The 15,373-nt window shown below is 35.7% G+C and overlaps 1 protein-coding gene across 2 annotated transcripts; it reads left to right on the top strand.

The window, feature by feature from the left end:
• The first annotated feature begins 307 nt into the window (after positions 1-307).
• On the top strand, positions 308-6,617 carry LOC122592454 (general transcription factor IIE subunit 2). Of its 2 annotated transcripts, none has more exons than XM_043764689.1 (5): positions 308-455; positions 1,117-1,411; positions 4,041-4,172; positions 4,736-4,852; positions 6,043-6,617. In XM_043764689.1, exons 2-5 carry the CDS (start codon positions 1,145-1,147, stop codon positions 6,382-6,384), a joined length of 858 nt encoding a protein of 285 aa, XP_043620624.1. In that variant the 5' UTR covers positions 308-455; positions 1,117-1,144; the 3' UTR covers positions 6,385-6,617. The 2 variants fall into 2 exon arrangements, with proteins under 2 accessions (XP_043620624.1, XP_043620623.1); XM_043764688.1 differs by having other exon boundaries at positions 308-459.
• The last annotated feature ends 8,756 nt before the right edge of the window (positions 6,618-15,373 follow it).

The following is a 15,373-nucleotide window of genomic DNA, read 5'->3' as shown; positions in this document are numbered from 1 at the left end:
CGTTTTTATAACCCAATCGCAACCACCATTTTTTGGTGGCCTAACACACACTGAGTAATGTGGTTCTTATTTATTTATTATTATTATTATTATTATTATTCTTATCTTATTATTATTTAAAACCTTAAGGGTGTAGAAATAAATAAAAATAAGGTGGTGTTAATATGACAATTTGAAAGGTGAAAATTTGGGATGTTAATAATCAAAAAAATTGCAGTTAAAAATAAATAAATAAATAAATAAAATTGCACCCATGTATATATAACCGAGTTTATCATCCTATTTTACATTCCTTTCCATTATATAAATAAAAACACACCTACAAACAGACAGAAACCAATCGGAGACGAAACACCGATAAAGTCCCAAAACACAGCTGTCGGAGGTGTGACCTATTATATCATCGGAGCTGCAGCTCTCCGATCGCCCCACTCTCACGACGATCTAACGCAATCGTCGGTAGCCCCATATCCTATATTATACCTATTATTTCTATAAAATAATTAATTTCCCAATTCATATCATTTTATGCTAATTATATAAAAAAGAGTGCCTTTCTAATTTCCTGTATGTAGGGCTTTTATTTCTATTAAAAAAATTAGTTTAATTTATGCTTAATTTGGTGGTTTCATTTCAGGGTTACCATATTGCTTTAATCTCTCCTGCAAAACAATATAACAAAATTAAAATTGGTTTAGTTGGTGGTGTTGTTAATTTGTTATCGTAAAATGAGGTGTTTTTTTGCGAAGATTCGATTCGCAAAATGTAAGCTGATTCTGTGAAATATTCGTCGTGTAGGTTCATGTATTTGGTAAACGACTTTGATCGCGCAAAAAGCTTAAATCTTTACCTTAGAAACCTACTTTTGCATCATTTCAAGTCTGTTATAAGTTACAAATTTCAAAAAATAAAAAAAGGCTGATCTTACAGTCTTACTAACCGAACCCTGTATACGTATATATATTTGTGGTCGTGTACTTATATTGATCACATACGCCGTACTTTATGTGAAGGAAATAACTGTTAGGTCACTTTTGTGGTAGAGTAATGATTTTTAGAACTGTAATGTGAAAGTATATCGTGTGAGTGTATAATGCTTGAGATTTGATTATTTAGTTTGGCGAAGAAGTAATTGCTGCTAGAAATGGGATCGTTGCAAGATAGTTTGGATAAGTTTAAGAAGCAACAAGAAAAATGTGCGTCGACGCTTAAGAGCATTGCGGGTTCTAAACCGCCCACTAAACCAACGACAAACCCTTCTCATAGAGCTGTTCCTGCTAGCACGTTGACGAAAGCACCGGTTGCTGCAGTTAAATTCTCTAATGATACAGAGAGGTTGCAACATATTAATAATATACGGAAGAGCCCTGTTGGAGCTCAGATCAAAAGAGTGATTGATCTTCTGTTTGAGGTACATTAATTTGGTTATTTGTTTCGTCTTTTGCTTATTTCTTGTTCTTGGGAATATACCTTATTATACTTGTCCGAGTAATAAATGGATGAAAGTATGCTTTTGAGCGTTTGAAAAGTATAACGAAAGAGGGAAAATTTGCTTGCTGGTGCACAGGATTCATGTATGATACGGGATTGGTGAATTTATAGTATGTAGGTCTTCCTGTATGTTGATATCTAGTAAAAAGAAGAGAACTTGAATACGTTCACTTAGTCATGCACATGCTTGCAGTATTTGCACGTAACTATATCGATGCCCGAAACCGAACTTGATCATTTAAGCTTAAGTTTTTAAACTTTTATGGATACGAAATATGATGTTCAAATTAAATAACATCTTTTATTTTTGGTATGACAATGCGATATTCCTTAAACCTTTCCACCTTGATGAATCAATGATTATGGGTGCCTCCATGCTGCCTATATTGGATACCTTTTTGTTAGGTCTTTTGGTGTTTTTTAGGGCTAATTAATAGGTAGTAAAAGGACCATTGACATATTTTCTATGCAAATTGTAATTAATTATATGGACATAGGCGGTTCGCTTGTTATTGGTGCAAGTTAAATATTTGAGCTGCTGTTGTTGGTAATCCAGTATAGCCATGTAAGTGATTGCTATTAGCCAAAAAGTAGCGTAATTGGTATTTTACAATCTAAGCTGGATTATGTGATTTGGGAAAACCGAATTTAATGCAGATAAGTGGGCTAGAATAAAGCGGGTTATGTTTATAAAACGAAGAAACACAAAATCAATTCATTGTTTGGGGAACACCTTGGTTGCAGATGCTACCATAATACCTATGTAATCATCCCTGACTTTGTTTCCCCCCTTCCAATAGCAATGGGGAAATGCTTTTGTTGTCTAGACCAATACGATCACATTGGTGATTGATTCAAAATTCACCAAAAATGGAAAGTAAGCTTTTTTTTTTACAGTGTTTGTACCTTCATTTGTGAAGGAGAGAATAATCGGCTAGCTGTATCTCAAAACGATTTACCTTCTGTGAAACATGTAGCAAAATATTTAGGGATTGGTGTGGAAGGATATGCTATCATATGTTTCTGGGACATCCAAATATCCAATATAAATTTTATATTCTGTTTTTGCGACATCAATTTGTTTTTGTCTTGTTACTACGGCATTGAATGTATCTTCTGTTTCCAATCATTCCGTAATAATTCTGTTACAATCCTTTTAAGGCTGGAGTAGTAAGTAAAAGAAGTTACTATCAACTCATTGACTCAGTCGTCGATTTCTGTTATCTTCAATATGATTTTACTTTCTCGGTAGAATTTCATTTCTATCTTCATACCAACTTCATTTTTACATGTTTTTATTTATCATAGAGTCTTATTGCTTCAAACTTCTTTCCCATATGGTCTCTAACCATTAATCTAAACGTGAAAACGATTTATCGCAACTTGATTTTCCAAACAAAGGAAAGTGCCATGTCTATGAAACTCGGTTTTCTCCGCCTTTCTTTCTTTTAAAAGAAATTATAGAATTTAGAAGCATACCTTGCACAACTTATCAGTTAATGATGTATTTAGCAGTTCTCAATAAGTGGTGGTGCTTTTTTGTGCTTTTTTTTTCTTTTAAAAAAATAAGTGTGACATACTGAGAGTTGTTTTCAAAACTTCACTCTTTAATTTCCAAAGTTGTCTAGAAATGCATTTATGCAGTAAAAGTCATACTTCAAGGATTTTGATAAACATAGCCCTTATTGTAATGGTCAATATTTTCAGACACAGGTAAATTTTTGTACATAAAAATAGCCGTCCCCTAATAGTAACTAAGGGTCAACACTCATGACAAATGGGTACACTACTTTTATGCGTGTCTGAACATATTTACCAAAGCCCTAAGAGCCATGATTAACAAAATCCACATCACTAACTAAAAATAAGATAGTGAGAGTAATAGTGCACGGAGTAAAGATATCCAGACATAAGATTTATCGTGGTCTGATCTTTCCCCTGTAAAATGTTAACTATCTGCGTCGTTAGATGCATTTCTACAGTATGTCTTTCAAAGCGTATAGAAGATCAAGTATATGTATTAAACAATGAATAACAGTCAATATGTGAGATAAAGGAGGTTTTTATCCTAATAGTGTAACGGTATTTGTACTGGAGTCCATGTCTGAGTAACCATTGAGCAGGAGCATTATTTTGCTGGCCTACCCATTTGTCCTGGATGTTTGTTGACTTAACTTTGAACGGCTTCGGTTTAAAGATTAATATATATACAGTACTTTGGTTGGATAGTGTATCTACACATTTGGATCTTCCTTTTGCAGAGAGATGAACATCCAGGAAGTACAATCGAAAAGTTGATCTTGGACTTTGTCATATTTTCGTTATATATTTTTTTTCTTAGAATTCTTTTTTTCTTATAGTTCTTTTTTTAAGAGTTTTTTCTAGTATGCTTGTGAGAAAGTTAAATAGCTTCAGTTACATACCTAATGCTTAAGATTGATTATTTCAATTTCAAGTCCTCGTATCTTTATCTTCCACTATCAGTATAAGGATTTATGCTTGCAGTCTTATTTTCAGTTTTTAATTAAGCTATTTTTCCATATATACAGTCAAGGCAGTCCTTCACAGCTGAGCAGATAAATGAAGCAAGTTATGTTGATGTCAACGGCAATAAGGCCGTGTTCGAGAGTTTGAGAAAGAACCCAAAAGTTAATTATCAGGATAAACGCTTCTCTTACAAGGTAACCCTAATCTTTTATATTACATACAAATATGAATTGTTAACCATGTCACATAATGGGCCTGTAGTAAATGTCGGTTCATTGCCGTCAAGCATTTAGTTTGTTGGTCTTTTGGTACAACTTAGTAGAGGTGGAAAATGGGTGAGCTGGGTGAGCTAGATAACGGCCCAAAAAAGTCTTGGTTAAAATGGGTATCTGTATGTGATTGAATAGATATTCATTTATCATTTTTTTGAATAATTAGCATAGTAGATTTGATTAAAAAAAATTAGTTGTAAATTAGTAATGAAATTTATCTAGAAGTTAACTAATTTTGGACATTGTAAGCATTTTAGTACACTTCAAACGGCTTTTGGCCCGTCTGACCCAATTGATCCATTTGAAATGTTCCATTTTAGTGATTTTTTAAACAAATACAACCGGAATATGTCTGCTTTGATATATATGGGTTGAATTGTCACACCCTCCTTTGAGTTCATAGATATAAATGCCCCAGCTTCATCATTTTAAAGTATGCTCTGTTTTGCTGCAACTTATATACCAAAGTGATTTGTTGTGTACAGTCGAAGCATAGTGTGAGAAACCAAAAGGAACTTCTCCATTTAGTACGGGCATTTCCTGAGGGTATTGCTGTTGCTGATCTTAAGGATGCCTACCCAACTGTCATGGAAGATTTACAGGTATTTTTAACCTCCAAGTTTTCCTCTTTCTTATGTTTAGGAGTTTGTGATAGCCTATAATAGTATGCTTATGTTATATTATTGGTTTAGCACTTTAGCCTTCAAAATTCAACTCCGAGACTTCCCAAATATCAAAGTGGGGACACTTTTTTAGTTTTACAGCTTCAACATTGTAATTCATCTGTAAGAGTTTTTTTTGTAGATAACAGCTTATTTCCTTGAACCAAAAAATGTCTCGTCGATTTGACATGTAACACAATGTAAATAATTGAATGTTTTCTTTGGACAAACAGACTGGTACTTGTAACTGATAAGCATATACTACTTATTCTGATCCATGATAATTTCGTTGATGCAAAATGAAAAGCTATTAGACCACTGATAATTTTGTAGGCACAAACTATATATACACATGGTTTGCCATGAGAATAGTAATATTTCAGGAGTCATTGCATAAATTTTGTGTGGCAAGCACCCATTGAGGTGTGTATTTATGTATAGATATAGAGATTGTGACAGATATACTTTCTCGTATTCTGTATTCATAAACATGTCTGTGAAATATGACAATAACCCATGCACACTTTATTATATGTACACGTATATGTATGTTTGTGTGTTTCTGCGATGTATATGAGGTTGTGAACGATCAACGCCTATGTATAATATGCTTCAGGATCACTTTAATTATGCTTAAAAAAGAGCATTTTGAAAGTGAATTTACTTCAAAAAACATACATGTAGACATGTAGTCTCACCAAAGCTTGTTTATATGATATGAATCTCCCCTACCCCTCTATATATATTTTCTAAAACACGTGTGTGTGTGTGTTTGTGCGCGTGCACGTGGTTTGTGCGCGTGCACGTGGTTTGTGCGCTACGCTTGATTGTCATGACTTCTTCCACAAGTGGCAATGGTCCTTTATAATTATCAGGTTAACAGATTATTCTTATGATAATTAATAATCAGTTTCATACTAGGTGTGACTAAAGTGGTAAAATATAACCACCTAGTTTCCCCTATGTAATCTCATCTTGCAGGATGTATTTTCCTTTTTAACGAGAATGCTCTTTATGATAATTTATAGTGTTCTTTACTGAATCATAAGTTGTTAATCATGGTATGTCCCATTGTTTTGGTTTGTTTTTATAAATGAGACTTAGCATATCTACTGTTTGCTGCAACTCAGGCACTGAAAGCTGCTCGGCAAATATGGCTTCTGTCAAATTTCGACTCTCAGGAAGATATAGCCTACCCAAACGATCCTAGAGTCCCTATCAAGGTTGATGATGAATTAAAACAACTATTTAGGGCAATTGAATTGCCACGAGACATGCTGGATATTGAGCGGGACTTGCAGAAAAATGGGATGAAGCCTGCCACAAACACCGCTAAAAGGAGAGTAATGGCTCAGAATGGTAATATATCACATCAGCCAAAACAGAAGAAGAAGAAGAAGACTGAGATTAGTAAAAGGACAAAGCTCACTAATGCTCATCTTCCCGAGCTCTTCAAAAACCTTACTGGCTGAGTTCACTTGTTGTATGTTTGGACTACTAAGAATACAAATGGTTTATTATCAATATGATAGTTTTGTAATTTACAACTCAATGCCCGATGAAATGCTATAAAAAAGTTTCTGTATAATGTATCAGTAGGCTTTTTACGCTCGGTGATCGAGGTAGAAATGTTTGAAAATGGAACAATATATATTTTTTTCTTTCCAGAGTGAAACACCTATGCTTTCTTTCCCAGGAGTTCAAATTCCATGTCTTAGCAACATAAATTGTTTTTTTTTAGTTTTTGTTAATCACTAATGATGCTTGTATTATAAGTGGAATGTCATAATTGGAGTTGTAAAATTTCTGCAATTCATATTCCACTTCTACAATGGTACAAATTTCATTTTTTCCCCTATAAGTAACAATGAACACAATCTCACTCTTCTCTCCTTTGCCTCCACGCCATGACGTGTGGCGAAAATCCTGGTGCCTCAATGTATAATACGACTCCTGATTGCTCCCTGCCATCACACCATATTTTGTGGTGAAAACCCATGGTGCCCCCATGTCACAAAATAGTTCCATGACATTTTCCGAACGAAACAAGATGCCTCCATCTTTGTGTTTGGGATAGAGGGAGAGACTTGAATAAATAACTTTTTTTTTTTATGAAAAGTAAAGGTCGTATATATATCACACTATGATACAATGATCATACGAATACGAAAGTATGATACAATGATCATACGAATACGAAAGTGGTGCATCATCATAATAATTTATTTATCATATACACGTGGTGCCTCAATGATGTACTATTATGATATAACAATATGATAAATGGTAAGCCCCAAATCCCAAATCATGCATCATTGTGTGTAATTATAATAATACATTGCATATTGTGATTTTTGTCTAGTAACAAGGGTAAGCAAGTGTATTTCGTGTCTAGTGATAAGGGTAAGCAAATGCATACAACAGGGCCGAAAAAAAGTGAGGTCCTCCGTTAATAAAAGAGAAGTGATAATCGTATCACAGGTTGTGATGTTTTAATAATTTGTACAGTGTGTTCAGAAAGTTATATTCTGTGGTAGATTTATCAAAATCTGTGGTACGAATATCATTACCCTTAATAAAAAAGCTACTAACTTCTCTTCTAAATCTACCTGAGTTCATTATTTGGTTTTGTTCGATTTCTAGAATGATATTCGACATATGCAGCCTGGTTTATCTTATACTGATGAATTCTACATAAATTAATTATTTTTACGAAGTTAATTAATATATTAAAGAACTCCTCCATTTCTCAAATGCTAATTATATTCATACTTCTAACTATTTTTGTACGTGGTCCGGTTTGACCAGTTATATATATATATATATATATATATATATATACACACTAGGTCTCTTAGCCGCATGATGTGCGCGTGGTAAAAAAGTTGAAAAAAAAGTAAAGATTGTAAATATTTTTAATATTAAAAACCCGTATAAAACTGATGTGTATTTTCTAGTCTTTAATTTATAAACACGAAATACCTAGCTACTGACTACTACACACTTGCGGGCAGTGAACCCGTTCGTATGTAATATAGTTGACTTGGTAAACCGAGGTCGAACACAAGGACTTATTAAGTAATTGTTAACAATAAGGCGATCCAAATTAGGGGTTTAGGGGGGGTTTATGGCCGAGTTGCCACGTTGCAAAAAGTTAGTTGAAAAGTCAGTAATCCCTCAGGATTAATCGAAAAGATAATTTTGGTTGTAATTTATTACTCAAGAAATTTACAAGTCATCCGTCTTGACCTCACTCAATAACATATTCGGATTGCACATAAATGAAGTTCAAATTCAAATCAAGTTAATGAAGATAACCGTGACAAAATAAAGACACAAACTGGTACCACCAACGTTTGTAAAATCATTTAAATCACCTAATTAATCAGTTCTTTGTAAAAGCTGGTACCACCAACGCTTAAAACAATTTCCCTAACCAACTAGTTTGTTTGACTATCGAACTAACAATTGTACATATGTAAAGATAACGTGGTACCACCAACCGTTATACAACACATTGACAAAATAACCCTTTTTATTAAATGACATTCACTATCATACCATGAACTAGTGATAATTGTTTATAGACAAACAATTAAATGAAAATCACATATATATTCGACTAGTACCACTAACGAAGAACATATATGCCACCAATGTCAAATAATAATTAATAAAGAATTAAATCATCAAGATCACGACACAACGATAATTGAAATCAACTTTTGAATTATAAACTTGTGCAATCCTTACTTATTGTTTCACTTCATCAAGACGGATGAATAAGTATTTAGTTACTCATAATGAAAGAATGAAAACAATTGATAATTATTGAAAACATATTGTACCGATTGAAGAAATAAATCCAATGAAGAGCTAGAATCGTAAACGGAATGATGAGATGAATCCAACTGAGATTATGATCTTCAAAGATGTTTATGTGGATGAAAAATCACCTTCAAAAACCCTAAAGTCGGCTAAGTCTCAAAAAAGATAAAAAAGATTCGTCCAAAATTATAAAAATCAAGTATATATATGATTCAGATGTTAACGGCCGTTAGGAAAAGTAATGGCCGTTACATGGGCCCGTTAAGTCTCTAACGCCCGTTAATTGCTTCAGCTTATAAACTTTGCAACTTCAGTCCTTCAGATGCTAATGCCCATTAACTTAGCTAACGGCCGTTCCAGTGACTACAGTATGGCAGCCATGACATCCCCTAACGGCCATGACATCCATAACGGCCGTTAGTAGCTGACGATTATTCTTCATTTGATCCTTTAACGGGAGCTAAGCATTGTAACGGGAGTTAAGCTCATCTAAGCATAATTTCTTCATTTTAGCATATACTTTCATCACATCTTGCATCCGGTTCCATCACAAACTTCACTTCATCCCTTTTTAAGTCGATTTTAGCCGTTGCACGTGCTATAACCTGAAATCACTTACACATACCATAAACGCACCAAATGTATATGAAAACGACTCTAAAAACACTTAAAAACAACCAACTAATTCGTGGGAAAAGGGTATAAAATATGACATATCAAATCCCCCCACACTTAAGCTTTGTTTGTCCTCAAGCAAATCCGAGCTGAAAATCATAAAATACCTTGGCACATTATGGAACCACATTTCAGTAATAAAAAAAAAGCTCAACCATAATCAAGAAATGAGAATAAATGGTTAGGCAGTTTTAATCTTAAATGAAAACCGGAATGTTTGACAATATTTGACCGATACACAAGCCTTAATAACACGACTAAGCACAAATGAAACGAATAAGTGATATCTCGCCTATCCTACTCCAACTAACTTACTCTTGGGGTTGAATATTTGAATAATCACTGAATGCCCAGTCATGATGCATAATCTTTTAACCATAGGCTTATACTAGGTTCATTCCTACATCGCCAAGGCGCTAGTGCCCTATAACGTGTATCAAAAGAGGACTTTAAGGGTTGTAACGTAAGGCTAAACAAGGTATTTAAACAGGGTATGGAAATTTGGGTAAACAATTAGTGTTAACAAAGAACTAACACAACATTTAACAAAGTTTTCACATATAGTCTAGTCCAAACAAATCCATGTCATTAGTTGCCAACGTTCCACATCCCAAGAAGTTCTCCCGACCATATCCCCCATAGAACGATCCTAAAACCGACACCATTGTGGTGTATGACAATCAAACATCTTATCAACCAAATCTACCCAATGTTGACTTAAACAAACTTGCCAACTTAAAACACTCTAATCAAATATATCAATTTAAGAACACTTTGTTGGTTATAACGATGTACCAACTTACATAAAATAATTTGACAAAAAAGAGAAATACCAACTGACAGCCCAAGCTCTTTTTTCATTTTTCTCTATTTTTTTTTTCTTCCTTTTTTTTGTGAGCTACTTTTACTCTGACTAATTGGCATTCTCTTAATAATATTGAAATAGTGACAAATCATTTACAAAATATGCTAAGATGAACAATCTAGACTTTATCCAAAAACCATGACGAAATCAAACTACCCCCATAAAATGAGAATATTCCAACCCGACATAATAAGGCAAAACCCATACCATCCACTAGCATAGACAACCAATGACCCACCAGGACTTCGACTATCGGTATGGTGAGGAAAAGTGTATATTTGGGTGGATTTAACAAAGAACAGGCTAATGACAACATGTTTTCTATTGTTTCTTGCACTAAAAGTGAGTGCAACATAAGTGTTTTAAACGGGTGGTTCACTAACTAGTGTAGTTAGCTACTAAGCACATTACAAAACATGCACATAACAAATTTTTATGAAACAAAGGGTGAATAAACAAAGAACAAAGGTTTTATCTTAAGTTTGCCTCTTCATCATATAGAAAACCACGGAACGATCAACCAGGACAAGTTCTAGAATCAACGCTATCACCGGCACACTCAAAGCAAATGAAATAACCCAGAAATGGAAAATCAACCTCAAACTTGCACATCCTAGTTCAGAGCTCAAAAGAGACCCTTACTTCCGGATAAATCCAAAAGCCTAAGAGGGGACAAATTTACAAGGCTAATAATTCTAAAACCGTACACCTATCATATCTAGCAATGAATCAATAATCTCACAATTTGGTGTTTTGGTGCTATAAGCATGCTAGCAATGTTATTAATCCAGTAGGGATGCCACGTTAATCAGTCAAAACACATTCCACATATTAAAGTTTGTACCAAGGGTGTAGTTAAATTGCTCATTAATATCGATAATTAAGTGACAAAAGCAATCAATCAACTACAAGGACAAGCATGCAAAAGTTCAAAAATACCCGACTTTTTCCTATTTACCACCCCCCACACTTAAGTTGGACAATGCCCTCAATGTCCAATAAACTAAGGCAAACTATGGGAAATAGGGGAGAGTAAACAAAAAGAAAAATAGAGAACAAGAAAAACTTGCTGGGTATAAATGGTGTTCCATGCGTGAATGATGCCAACAAAATATGACGCTGAACTTACTGCCAGCATATGCATATGACATTCAATCTTGCTATCACCATGAACACACAATTAAAAGATAACTGATATAAAATAGAGCCCTGCATTAGTCGATCCTACTTATTCAAACAAAATCAAAAGAAAAATAAAATACGAAACACGCGTTGCCTCCCGAGAAGCGCTTAATTTATTAACGAGTCGTTAGCTAGACTCCTATCCCAAATAATTACCATAGTGGGGTCTCTGACGCCCCCACACTTAAAGTGTTGGGCGGTCTACCCTTAAACGGTGAAAAACATGTACCTTTCACCTTGTCAACAATCCAATCATTTGCTCGACCAGAAGTATCAACAACCATCATCAACTCTTCTTTCTCCTTTGTTGATAAATTCGAGCACAACTCTTCAGACAATTTAACATTACCATGAGAAACAGCAGATTTCAAACGACTGTAAAGTTTACGAATCTTAGCACACGGGCCATCCGCTGGGTTGGAAACTGGCACTGTTGTTGTCTTCAACTCAACCTTCTTTTTCTCAAGCTCCTTATCTAGCCATTCATCAATCTGCAAATCTATAGAGCTAACACATGCAGTTTCAACAGAGTTAACAACATTAGGTAAAGAAACAGAATATGTGTTCGAGAATGTCACTAACTCATTCCCTGCTCTCAATGTAAGCTTACCACGACCAACCTCAATGTTAGCATCAGCTGTAGCAAGAAATGGTCTTCCTAGGATAATGGGCACATCTAATGCTTCATCTACATCAATAATGACAAAATCTACAGGAAAAACCAAACCACCTACCTTGACTAACACATCTTCTAAGATCCCCATAGGTTTAATTTCAGATTTATCGGCCAAATGGATTTTCATTTTAATTGGTTTTGGTTCTCCTAAATTCAACTTAGAATAAATCGATGAAGGCATGAGATTAATACTCGCTCCCGAATCATTTAACACGCGTTTAACTGATAAATTACCAATCGTACAAGGGATAGTAAAACTACCTGGGTCCCCCCGTTTTTCAGGTAACTTACCTGTCACTGCTGCTGAACAAACATCCTCAAGCACTGTAGTTGTCACCCCCGCCAGATTTTTCTTATTCATCAAGATTTGCCTCAAACACTTTGCATAACCTGGCATCTGCACAATTGCATCTAAAAATGGTATATTAATGTGCAACTTACTTAGATGACTTACAAACTTCTCCATCTGCTTCTTTAGCTTCTCTTTCACCAATCTCTGAGGGAATGGAATTTTTGGCTTGTAAGGCTTTACTTCCGGTTTTTCAGCCTGTTTAGATGGAACGGCCGGATTCTGCACGGCTGGATTCGGCTCCATCTCTACTTCTTCATCAACCTGCCCCTTTTCTTCATGCACCTGCACAATTGGGGTAACATTATTAGGGAAAAGATTAACTGAGTTATAAGTGTTACCTGATCGAGTTGTGATTGCATTAACATATTCTTCGAGCATTCGGAGGAGTGTATTTCGGTCCCGATCCTTGGTTGTTCAGTTGTGGCTTAGGGTTAGGTTGAGTATTGCTCGGTAGAGTACCGAGCTGCCTATTTGGATTCCCTAGCCTTTCGATCTTAGCTTCCAAATCTTGGAACGTAGCTTGAGTGCTCTTTGTACTTTGATCCAGCTTATGAGCCAAACCGTCCAGACGAGTAGTCATAGAATCCCATGCAGAATGCATCTTCTTGGATTGTTCTTCCACTTTCTCGTTAGTTGCTTTCAGAGCACTGATCAAGTCCTTCATAATGTCTCTCAATTCAGCGGTTGCGTTTTGCTGATTGTCGAACCTGCTAAACCTGTTCCCACCAAACCCAGAATCGTTAGTGTTAAAAGAAGATGAGGGATAAGAAGTACCTGATTGCCGGTTTTGATAACCGGTGTTCTGGTTAAAGTTTCCCTGCTGCTGATTCTGCACATAACTAACTTCCTGAGCCGGCTTGTCCGGGAAATCTTCTGAATAGTGCATGTCTCCACAGTAGTAGCATCCATCGGCTATGACATTAACATCTCTCTCTATGCTCTTGAACCTTGCATCTTGGCTGTCAAACCTTTCATTCATTTGCTTCGAGAGTGCCTTTACTTCAGCAACTAACCTTGACTCTTCATAACTTTCCACCTTAGCAACAGTCTTACTTCCCGATCTCCTACTTTGGGTTTCTTCTCGGATAGAGAACTCTTTTTCCATGTCATCGAGGATCTTGTAACCTTCACTTGGAGTCACATTGTTCAAACTACCCCCGAATGCACCTGCAAGTTCCCTTCTAGTTTTCCTAAGCAAACCATCATAGAAGATCTCAACCACTGCTTCAGTAATCATATTATGACCTGGACAATTTCGGAGCATTTCCTTGTAACGCTTCCAAGCATCAACTACATCTTCACCTGCATCTTGAGTGAATGCCCCGATCTTATTCTCCAACTGTCTTTGAGTCCTTATAGAATAGAACTCATCAATAAAACCAACACGAAGCTCATCCCAAGTGGTGTACAGATCGTCTGGTTGTTCCTTGAGCCATGCCTTAGCTTCTACACATAAAGTGAGTAGAAAAAGCTCAAGCTTCACATTATCATCCTGATTCGCGCCATAGTGGTAAAACTTGCAAATTTTCTCAAACCTTTCCAAATGGCCATACGGATCATTGTTTGTCACCCCATCAAACTTCTCTTCCTCCACACTTTTCAAATGACTTCCTTTGAGAGAAAAATTAACTCCGGTGGTTGGAAGGCGAATAGGAGTACCCTTATTAGTGGGTACATTTCTCCTACGGTCACCGTAAAGACGGTTGTTGGGGTTTACCGGTTCTTGATCACCTATTCTCCTATTTCTAACTGGTTGAGTTACTTGAAAATTTGCTCGAGGAATTTCTATTGAATCCGGTTGATGAGTTTTATCCCGATTATCTTTTTACTTTGAGCTGTCACCAGTTTGAGCAAACCACTACCTTCGGAGAATTTAGTACTTTATAAGTGAACCTCGGACGTTGAACCTTTCTTTGAGTAATGTTGATCCAAATCTACGTCCGGGTGGTCACGTTTTTCGGTACCTGAATCTATTTTGTCGGTGTTTGAGGGCTCCGTGTTGTTTGATCTAAGTAAGCATCTTCTGGCTCTCCCTGGATTAGATTGAGGACTAAGCAAAGGTCTACCAGAGGCTCTTGTGTTCATCAACTAACAAAGCACCTGCACAAGCACCACAAGAAATACCGTTAACCGCACCAGAAACTAACAAAAATAAAACAAAAGTAAATCTATCTATTAAAACAAATAACTTCCTCACAAATGAATGCAAGGAAGGATCGAATCACAAAACGAACAACTACTTAATTTAAGTCCCCGGTAGCGGCGCCAAAAACTTGATGTGTATTTTCTAGTCTTTAATTTATAAACACGAAATACCTAGCTACTGACTACTACACACTTGCGGGCAGTGAACCCGTTCGTATGTAATATAGTTGACTTGGTAAACCGAGGTCGAACACAAGGACTTAATAAGTAATTGTTAACAATAAGGCGATCCAAATTAGGGGTTTAGGGGGGGTTTATGGCCGAGTTGCCACGTTGCAAAAAGTTAGTTGAAAAGTCAGTAATCCCTCAGGATTAATTGAAAAGATAATTTTGGTTGTAATTTATCACTCAAGAGATTTACAAGTCATCCGTCTTGACCTCGCTCAACAACATATTCGGATTGCACATAAATGAAGTTCAAATTCAAATCAAGTTAATGAAGATAACCGTGACAAAATAAAGACACAAACTGGTACCACCAACGTTTGTAAAATCATTTAAATCACCTAATTAATCAGTTCTTTGTAAAAGCTGGTACCACCAACGCTTAAAACAATTTCCCTAACCAACTAGTTTGTTTGACTATCGAACTAACAATTGTACATATGTAAAGATAACGTGGTACCACCAACCGTTATACAACACGTTGACAAAATAACCCTTTTTATTAAATGACAT

This window comes from Erigeron canadensis, chromosome 3, assembly GCF_010389155.1.
Source record: "Erigeron canadensis isolate Cc75 chromosome 3, C_canadensis_v1, whole genome shotgun sequence".
NCBI lineage: Eukaryota > Viridiplantae > Streptophyta > Magnoliopsida > Asterales > Asteraceae > Erigeron > Erigeron canadensis.
Note: the sequence above shows the minus strand (reverse complement) of the source record. Positions and strands in the feature narration are given on the sequence as shown.